Source organism: Lampris incognitus, chromosome 1, assembly GCF_029633865.1.
Source record: "Lampris incognitus isolate fLamInc1 chromosome 1, fLamInc1.hap2, whole genome shotgun sequence".
Lineage (NCBI taxonomy): Eukaryota > Metazoa > Chordata > Actinopteri > Lampriformes > Lampridae > Lampris > Lampris incognitus.
The window spans coordinates 117,488,916-117,499,859 of NC_079211.1; the positions used below are offsets into that span (position 1 = coordinate 117,488,916).

General features: G+C 40.1%; 1 protein-coding gene across 1 annotated transcript in view; it reads left to right on the top strand.

Moving 5' to 3' along the window:
• pdzd2 (PDZ domain containing 2) overlaps window positions 1–5,105 on the top strand; it is a 114,151-nt gene extending 109,046 nt beyond the window's left edge. The window contains 1 exon segment of the mRNA XM_056279160.1: window positions 240–5,105. Within this exon segment, the coding sequence (XP_056135135.1) occupies window positions 240–3,028 (2,789 nt within the window). The 3' untranslated portion in view covers window positions 3,029–5,105.
• Window positions 5,106–10,944: the final 5,839 nt, after the last annotated feature.

Consider the following 10,944-nt stretch of genomic DNA (forward strand, 5'->3'; position numbering starts at 1 on the left):
TCTGGTTCTGATTCTAATGTGGGGGAAGATTCTCAGATTGAAAAGTGAAGTGGCATTTTCTTAGTTTTTAGAATTAATAGGTTAAAGAGAGTATTAATAGTAGGAATAGTAGTAGAGACTCAATTATAGACCACTCAAATTGGAGTCATCTGTTTAAATGGCTACCGCTGTACATGTATGCTATTTACAAACATGTCTGAGAAAAGGTCCTGACTGTTTATTTTTGTTTCTCCCTGAAGCTTTAGACCAGCTGTCCCGTTCGATATTGTCATCTGGGGGCTGTGATGGCGCCACTAGTATTGACCCAACTACACCACCTCAGAAGTCAGTTGATGAAGGAGAGAAGGCGAGTACTAATCCAAAGAATACCCCGCCACTGAAAAATTCCAAGCCTTCAGTCCAAACAAGTTATGACCATCATATACCTGTCACCAATACCAATGTTTTTATTTCAGAGCTAAGCCTCACTCATGATAAAAATGCAGCCTCCAATTCCCCCTATGAAATATTACATAAGAATGTACCCTGCTGGCCAACACCACAGACGTCACAAGAGAATGAAAGAAGTGGCGTTCAAATCAGTCTTCCAGACTTTTCCTGCTTGGCTGCACAAGATAATAAAAGTTGCCTCTTCCCTGCAGGGAAAACATTCTTAAACAGTTACTCCAGAAACGTCATTCATCTCAAAGATGAAAACTTTCTTATTGGATTGAATAAGGAGAGCTCTGGTGATAATTCTAAAAATGTCTACCATATGGTAGACAGTGATTCAGAAAGTGACTCAGCCTTTGCGGGCAACCACATTGTGGATGAAGTAGCCATCAGGGGTGGTTATCCCAAAGGACCAGACTCTGATGAGGAAGAAGTAGAGATTTGCTTGAGTGAAGCCTGTAAACCTAATGCTCTGATCCAGGCTCAGCCAACTAAATTAATAGATGCGTCAGTGTCTCCTCAAAGTACCATCTCATTTAACTGTCAAAACACAATGGTCGGTCTGACCTTTGATTTATCACAGAATTCTGCTGTTTCACTGGGAAACAAAGACAGGAGAACAACCAAAAGTCCAGAGGTCTCACAATCTTCAGATGCATACCTCACTGGTGAATCCCAAGCAGCTCTCTGTGAAGATACAACTCCTGTGACTTCCACAGAGTCAACCAAATGCCATGTCAGTACTATGAATGGGCTATTTGACAAAGCCATGACATCTCTAGCATCTAATCCTGTATGCGAAAGTACTTGCAGCAGTCACACTTCCACACTAGACACCCATAATTTATCCCCACACAGTCAGGAAAGGACAACGAAGTTGAATGATGACATCACACCTTCAGTGGGGCAGTCTAATACACAGAAATCATTCCATTCAACTTTGCTGAAATTAAAGACTTTCAACACAAGCGACAGCAGATCAAGCACAACAGCAGCAACATCCTTAACAACAAAAGACAAGGGAGAAAATGCCCAAGCTGTATTAACATACAGAATGATCTCAAGTACCCCCACTAAAACCTTGCTCAGGGCATCAGTGGCAACATTGGCTAATAGTTCAGAATCTCCTGTATTGCACAGCAAGATTAAACTACACGGAAAATCTCCAAATACACAGAGCACTATTGCTCCCAAATTAATGGGTCTGATAATCAAAGGTAAAAACAAAAAAGAGGCTCACCTTTCTGTGAAACCTACCAGAGCAGATAGTCCAGATCCTAGGAAAGCCTGTGCTTTATCGGTCCGGTCATCCCAACTACCTGCCAAAACAGAGGGCATTTTCAGTAGTTTGAAGATCAATAAACAGCCTGACACACATAAGATTTCTGTCAAATGTGGTGAAAGAGGGCAAGATAAGAGCAAGTCCAGTCCTGTGGGTAGCTCAAATGTAGCACATAGAAATGGTAAATCAGAGATGGCACAATCTGACATGAAAAATGGAGTCCAATCAAACCAACGGCAGCAAAAGTCTCTGGTAGTCACCAAACCAAAGGACCAAGTGGAGATGCCTGCAATTCAGAGGGCATTCATAGAGGTTCGACTGTCAAAATCATCATATACACCAGTTTCGTCACGTAGAGGAACACTGGCTACCAAGGATTGTATTCCACCTGAAAAGGTGTTTTTTCACCATAACAACAGTGGAAGCTCAGGTACAAGATTAGCACCTGTGCTTTTACCCTCTATACCTAAAATCGAAAAAACAAACAGCATTCCTTGTAAAGAAATATTAAATTCATCAGATTCTGTAAATGAAATACGTTCAATCATAAACAGTGACCCTAAAGAGGCCATTGCTGAGACAGATGAAGGCCTAAAGTCTTGCAGGTCTAGATTGTACCTAAAGGCAATAGAGAGACAAAGTTTTTCCCTAAACGCTGCCTTTCCAGGGGAACCCAATCCTTTCTCTGTCCGACAAAAGATAAAGTCCTTTGAGAATCTTGCTAGCCTTGATAAGCCTGTGGTCAAATGCATTGACATTCAGTCTTATGCTCTAACGTGCAGGCCCCCACATAACCAGAGGCTGTCCACTTATATGGACTTGGTTAGCTCTGTTGACTGTACACTTAGAAGAAGCTTTAGTTCTTGTGCGGAAAATCTTAACTCTACTTTACCTCCCTCATCTATTGTTGGAACTACTCCTTCAAGGCTTTCACTGATAAACTTTGACCTGCCTGCTGCAGACTTCAAGCCAGCTCCTCTGGCCCAGGACAAAGTTGTGTATGAAGTTCCAAAGGTGACTGAAGGCCTTACCTCTCATACCCCATCTGTCTTGCGGCATAAGCATGCCAAGGGGCATACCAGCCTTTCCAGCACCAGGGTGCGAGACCTTAGAGCACTCAGTATGCCTGACTTGGGAAATTTTTATACAGAGGAAATCAACAGTGATGCAGGTACAGTCACAATTAAAAGTAAGCTGGGCACCCACCATTCTTCAACCCCCAAAGGAGTCAATGAAGGTGATACCAGGGCCAATAAAGGCTCTCCTCAGGGGAGCACTGGGACACATGTGCAGAACCCAGATCTTTCTGCCTAGTCCATCAGATTAGGGGAAAAGGGGGTTTCAAATGAACTTATTCATCAAATAAAATATTTGTTCATCTTTCAATGGAAAAATAATGTCAAGCTAAATGCACTTATGTAATCTGCTCTATTATTCTGCTTTATGTTCAGCTAAAGCTTTCTTTTTAATTGGTGCCGTAGTCACAGTTTTGGAGGGTGGGTTGAAATGGCTGCCACTGTCTACCAATATGTCACTTCTGCTGCCCTGTGGTGCCACTGTTATTTCATATCTGATACACATCATAGGGATAGACAGTAGAGGGAAGTGAAGTGTTTTGTGTGTATTGCATGCCTGTTCTTCTACTACCAGAGTGGAATAGTCTGGTTGAGTGATTATTTTGCAATTAATAAATAAATAGGCAAGAGTTAGCAAAATTTAAGTTAAATTAGTCATTAATTACATTTCACTATTTATTTTGTTTTGAATCAGTGAATGAATAACTAAGTTCCTAAATTAACCTGCACAATGATGAAATCTTTCATTGAAGAATTTAGTAATGCATCAATGAATGAATAACTAAACTCAAAAAGTAATCTCCAAAGTAATTGTAAAAAAGACATTTACGTTCCACTTTTTGTTATTCCATCAATTACGTTTCCCCCTAAATAAACAAACCATAGTTCACTAACACAGCATTTTATACTGGAATGGCATATTTATTACATGACATGCAGAGAGTGACATACCAAACGACCATTACAACTGACATCTTACAACCGACCATGCACTACACAGCTATAGTGACCTTCTACAAGGATGCCAAGCAAGAATACCAAGTTTCCAATAAATTCCTTAGAAGAAGGATCAGTCAGTAGGGATAGATGGTCTTATAGAGCTACTTTATCAATTTTAGGAAATTACCCCTTCCTCCAAATGTCACTTATAGCTAGCTGTCTTTCCAGCTCATCTCTGATCATAAACTGAAATATTTATGTTAACCCTGATGTGAAATTTCAAAACAACAAGCCAACTGGTTATGTTCGCTTTTTAAAATTCAAGGTTACTGACTACCAGATAAGGTTGTAGTACATGTCAGGAATTCCTCCTGGTTGAATCCACAACATATGAACATAAGGTGTTCCAAGTTAAAAAAAAAAAAAGAAAAGAAGATAAAACTAGGTACATCTAATGTGATCATATAAAGTATCTAAGTAAAAAAGTATTCAGTATCTAAAATTATGGAAATATCTAAACATGAAATTTGCAAATAAGTTAAAATATCTGGAATGACATACATAGCAGCACTCCTCTGTACAATATTCATATCTTTATTAATGTACATGTAGGAGATATTGCTGTGATAAGATACCATATTAACATGAATCTGTTCAAATTAATCTTTTGAGTCTGACTCGAGTCCAAATTTTTCATACTTGAGGCTTGACTTGGATAGCTTAGAGATGTCTAACCCACTGACTTCTGTGTGGAAGTGGATGTGGGGAAGTGTGGAAGACCAAATTATTTTCTGTTGATATGTGGCACCAATGTGGCTTTCAGGTTGATTTTTATTGTTCTGATATAGTGATTGTTGAAATAAGATTACACAGGCATTAGGGGAAGCTCGGGAAAAACGATAACCTCGGCTTCTATTATTATTATTTTTACGCTTAAATAGCTGGCTAGTGTGTAGGCATTACTTTGTATAAAAGTAATCACATTGGTTCTAATAATTTATGTTAAATGTTTTTGGTAGTAAATTGTATGAATAGCTTTTTGATGTCAAAATGGATAAGACATAATTTTTTGCTATTAAAAATGGTCAACCTTTGAAAATTTTGAGATATTTTATTAGATATTAAATTGGTAATGGTTTTATTTGCTCCGACTTGACTTTTCTACATTTAGGTGGCTTTCACACCTACATCATATGATGCGTACTCAATTAATTTTTTAAAGTTTTGACCATTTTGACAGGTGTGAACATGTCAGGCTAACTCTGGTCCAAACCAGACGACCAAAGGTTCACCAAAAGTTGGGGTCTTGGTCAACTTCTAAATAAACATGGTGCAGATAATTCTGATGTGAAAACACTTTCAATAAAGTATGAATAAAAAAGGAAATGATGTTATATGTGGCGTCTTGTGGGGGTTCATTGTGTGATGTCTTGGTTATTTTTAGCTTGAATAAACTTCCTACAGAGGAGTATATAGACTGCGCAGAATATCATGGATCATTAGGGTTAGAAAATTGACTGTGTACAATACAGGCTTCAGTTACATTTGTTTACAACAAACTGAACTATTTTCTCTCTAATATTTCATACAAGTACATTAAGCTAACACAACCGGCTCTAGCTAACATGGTGCCCTAGGCAAGATTGTCTGTGGCGCCCACTTGTGACCAGAAATTTGTGCTTTTAATTCACCACTAATCATTTCCTTTTTTCAGAGACTAAAAAAAAAAGGGAAATATTTTGGAAGAACCACATCTAATAAATTATGTCAGACTATTTTCTTGTTATTCAACCTTTATATATTTTAAAACTTAAATGTATAAATGTAATATAAAACGCTATGTAAATAAGTAATAAAAAAACAAGATAGAAATATTGCACGTCATTTAGAAAAAAATTAAGGTTTAAAAAAAGCCTTTCAGTAAAATCTGGTTTGTGAACAGAATTTGCAATTGGTAAATATATGACAGTTACAAAAATTAATCAATAAAGCACAATAACAAAAAGTTGAATTAATATCAACTATTTCAATCAGAATCTTCTTTTTTGGCCAAGTATGTTTGCACATATAAAGACTTTGACTCTAGTGACTCTCAAATGTAGTTACACAGAATAACTACACATCTTCAGGAATATATACAAGAAATGAGTATATGCTGGTCAAACCATTTCTGTGACCTGTCAACAGGATACAAAAAGTGCAAAAAAGTGAGGAATACAATGAGTGCTGAGATAAATATTGTAACGAATTCGGGGGGGAGCAGCCCGGGAAACGCCGCAGCCAGGACGCGAACCCGGATCTCTCGCACCACGGGCGAAGTTAACCAGTCGACTAAAGGGTCCGACCCATTAGCGAGTCTATTTATCCGTGCACGTTACATTACCCCCTCCTTCGGGAAGCGCGCCCCCGCGCTTCAGCTCCCTCACGCTTCTGGGCGCACGCGCTTCCGATGTCCTCACGGTCTCACCATCCCACTTCTGACACCAATGTAGCGAATTCGGGGGGGGGGGGGCGCCCGGGAACCGCCCCACATGCGGATGTCCCACACCACAGGCGAAACGTTACCAGTCAACTAAAGGGTCCAACCCGTTAGCCAAGGGCCAGCAAGCCTATTCCTCCGTGCACGTTACAATATTAAACGGTAAAAAAGATGTTAGTTGATATACATATGTTCAGGGGCGTCACTAGAGATTTACGGATAGGGGGGGCTAAGCCTTTATTAGGGGGGTCTTTTTTTTTTAAATGGCCCCAAAATGTCTGTTGTCTGTCTGTCTGTTGTCGTGATTTTTTAGAGTAGCAACAGGTGTAAAATCAATCAAAAATATGGTTATTTGGTAAAGTTGGCACACAGCAGATCTGTGTCTTCATAGTTTGTATTAGGCACGGATCTAATATGACTTAAATGCTATCTATCCACTTACAACAGGCACAAATCAAGCAAAGGTATTGAAGTCAAAGAGCGCCATCTCCTGTCACTTGGATAAGTTGCAGGTTCCAAGTATGTTATTCATACACAAGACTAGATTGGTGCGATCACAGTTTGTGTAATCAGAAAGAGTGTGATTTTGCTCTGTAGTTGTGCTTGAGTATTTAATAACCAACCTAGGTGACAGAATTTCAAGGTCATAGTGACATTTGACAGCACAAATACTAACTTTTCTCAATAAATTTTCATTTATTCTCACAAATGAGGGTATATTAAGGGAATGACATTTCTACAAATATGGAAGAAATTTAAAATCCAGTCCATCCCCAGCCGGAGGACAATAGGGCTGTTTGTCAAAAAGCACCAACAAAAAGGCATATGCATAAAATGGCAGTATACATGGCAATTTACATACTGGGTTGTATTGAAATCAAAATCTTTCAACTTGCTGACTTCACTTCACAGTGTGGTAAGGTTTAGATTGGCTCACATTATTGGCTCCTACAGTGTTAAGATTGTGTAACATTTTTGGATGTTTTGTATGGAAACTGTTATGATATACTACCTGGACATGGAACTTTTGACATGTGAGTGAGTTTTCCATGGAAAATATTTTCCACAACCATGCAAAGCCACACTCAAACAGTAGACAGTGGATCATGCATAACATATTTCATGAAATAGACAATATTCAGAATGCACAATATAGGATGGTTTGTGACTGAACAGAGGTTTAGCACTTGAACCGACCTCATAGTACTAAACACAAAACACAATGGAATGAATGAAGGATCAGATGGAAAGGAATTTTAACAGACATGTTTATATAACCCTTTTCAGCAATTACTTAATTTACTGAAACTGAAAAGCTGCTATTCATAGAGACTATTTTGTGGGTAGGAACATCAAAGAATACCTTCTGTTTTTGAAGGTGGCAAATCAGTCTATGATTCTGTTGTGACTCAGCAGCCCATGTTTTGCTCTCAATTGACTATGGCTGCAAGATTGTGAAGCCTCTTCCTCCACATTGTTTTATGCATTAAGGAGTGCAGCCGGCGCAGTGCGCTAAAACACCTTTCACAAGATCAGCTGCTCACAGGTATTGTTAGGGCAACGTGAATGATTGCCTTTAGAGAGGGGAACATATCTGGATCTAGGAGGTTTTGCACAACTAACATGTCTTGGAGTGGACATCCAGCCTCTGTTTTGTGGGCAAGAAATTTCTGGCCACCTGCAACTCTTCTGTTTTGAGATCAATGTTTTAGTGATTGGCAACCTCATTTAAATATGATTCACTCAAGAAGTTCTCTGATATAGAGCTGCATGCCTGGATGCCTTTTAGTAGGCTTGCGTCTAACACTAGAAATCGTTGTTCAAGCTCACTAACCATCCTGTCCAAGCAGGGGAACAGCAACTCGCAAGGTTCCTGAGCTAAAACAATCTGTACCTGAACCCAAGGTTGTCTCCAACACAAAAATCACCCATTTTCCTCTGTTTATGCCTCTTTTTTTTTCTTCAGCATCTGGTTCTGGGATATTGTGTGTGTTGCACGGGGTCTTGGTTCTCTCATACAGCTCTGTGCATTTGCCTCTCAGTGTGTCACACACAGCTTGTTTGCAGATGACAGCTTCTGCCAGGTCTAAAGTCTCTTTCTGTAGGAACTTGAGAAGCCCCTCAGTTACAGAAAGTAGGGACTGAAACATCAGTAGAAAATACACTGTTGAGAACTTGTAAAGCTTCTTCCCCAGACCAACAGCTATGGCAGACAGACATTCAAAAATAGCAGGTAAATTGTCGAGAACTACATTAAGGGATCGCAGCTGGCATGCCCAGTGAGTGGTTGAAAGTTGTACAAGCTCAGCTGACGTCAATCCAAGTTTGGACTGAGCTTCTTTGAACTTGTGGTGGTTACCTAGGGAGGTGCTTAAAAAGGAATAGACACTCTCCAACAAACTGAAAAACTCTGCAGCCTCCAAAACAGCCCTGCAAGTATAGCACAACACCAAGTTCAGCTTGAGGGCATAGCAGTGCACATAAATTGCCTCTGGATGCAGCATTATGAAATGTGCTTGCACACCCCCAGTGGACCCAATCATAACGGCTGCACCATCGTATGTTTGTGCGACACATTTTAGCTCTGCTAACGCATTGATTTGGAGCTGCTGCTGCAACTCAGTTGCTATGGACTGGGCATCAAATGACTTCATTTCTGTTAGTGCTAGAAAACGCTCCTTAACTGCCCCATCTGTAATGTACACACACAGCCAACTGCTCTGACTGTCCATCCTTGGCCTCATCTGCCATAATGGCATACATTCTGGACTTTGTCATCTCAGAGATTATGACATTAGTAATTTCTTGAGCACAACACTCAATCATCTCATTCTGAGATGTTGGAGAGCGATAATTGGTATTCATTGGAGGTTTGTACTTTTGTAGGAAATGGTCAAATTCCTTCAAAAGTTCCATACATGCAACAAAGTTGCCCCTGTTTGTTCTTTCATTAGATTCATTACTGCCACGAAAAGGGAGTCCCTGTCTTAACATGGAGGTGACCGCAACAATTCACCTGATATATTCCCTTCTCTCTGCTATCTCGCTTACATGTGCAGATGCTATAATCTGAGCAATGTTTCTCTGACTGCCAGTTGCCTGGTAGCTTTGCCATGTTACAACACTGTCTTTATGGGTTTGTGCCATATCATGCTTTTCAAAGATAAACAACGCTTTCTTCCAGTTTTTACAGCCATTACTGACCAAAGCATCATGTTTTATGTTTTTGCTAAATATTCACATGGAAAGCAGAAAGCTGCGTTTTGATTGAGAGAATATTCTAGCCATTTGTATTTATCAAACCAGCAGTACTGAAATGTCCTGTTCTGTGTACCAAAACTGTCTTGTGGGTAGCTATTCAGCTTTACATGTCTGAGCCCAGTGTCTTTGTCACATAAATCATCCCTGTAATATCTGGAAGGAGTTGCTGCAGCTGCTTGATCACTTCCCCTCTGTCAATTTGCTCTCTCTCTCTCTCTCTGGATCTGTTTGCTCCCTTTCTGCCTCTGGATCTGTTTGTTCCCTTTCTGTCTCTGGATCCGTTTTCTCCCTTTCACTCAAACAGCTTTCTTCTTGACCCTTTTCTTTCTCAGCTTCTCCTTCCTTTAAGAAAAGTCCAAACATTTGATAAAATAACCCATCCATTTTCCGAACCACTTATCCTGTTCTCAGGGTCGCGGGGATGCTGGAGCCTATTCCAGCAATCATTGGGCAGCAGGCGGGGAGACACCCTGGACAGGCCCCCAGTCCATCACAGGGCCAACATACACACACACACCCATTCATACCTAGGGACAATTTAGTACGGCCGATTCACCTGACCTACGTGTCTTTGGACTGTGGGAGGAAACCGGAGCCCCCGGAGGAAACCCACGCAGACACGGGGGGGAACATGCAAACTCTACACAGAGAACGACCTGGGATGACCCACCAAGGTTTGACTACCCCGGGGCTCGAACCCAACACCTGCTTGCTGTGAGGCGACTGCGCTAACCACTGCGCCACTGTGCCGCCCGGTAAAATAATCATTAAATGAATTAAACTCTGAAGCCTACTCCATTTTTGCTAAATCGCCCAGTTAGTGGATTTTTATGGTGGAAAGAAAAAATATCATGAAAGACTGGTGTTTGATATGTGGACCTCTAAAACTAAAAATGTCATGTAAATATGAGTAATAGACCTATGTCATAAAATTCAGTATTAATTTAAACTGAAAGCTTAAACATCTCCCACTCACTTTCTTCTTGATCACTAACCTCCATCAGACCTACTCCTTCAGCCCTGTCGGTCTCCTCCATCTTCCTTCTCCCTCTCCTTGCCTGTTTTTAGTAACACGTTATGTTATTAAACTCAGATTTACAAGAACTCATGGCTTAATGAGTGATCAATCAGTTTAAATTTTTATTTGCCTGAACTGGCAAAATCGTCTCACCTGACAGGCTTTCGGCAGAGCTGCCTCCTTTTTTGAAGAAATTTCATATATCCATCTACAGGTTGAGGAATTGAGGGATATAAAATTGCATTATGATCAACACAATGTGACCTTTTCACTGACATTAACTGATTATAAACAACAATCTGTGCCTACTGTTGTTTCGCAATACTTGAGGCATGTAAAAGCAAAGAATGTAAAAAGCTGTCAATAACATTATTTCTATCTATTTCGCTCGTTCACACTGGCTGGCTGGCTCGTCAGCTAGTTAGTATAACGTTATTGTTGTATAACCTATCCTCTT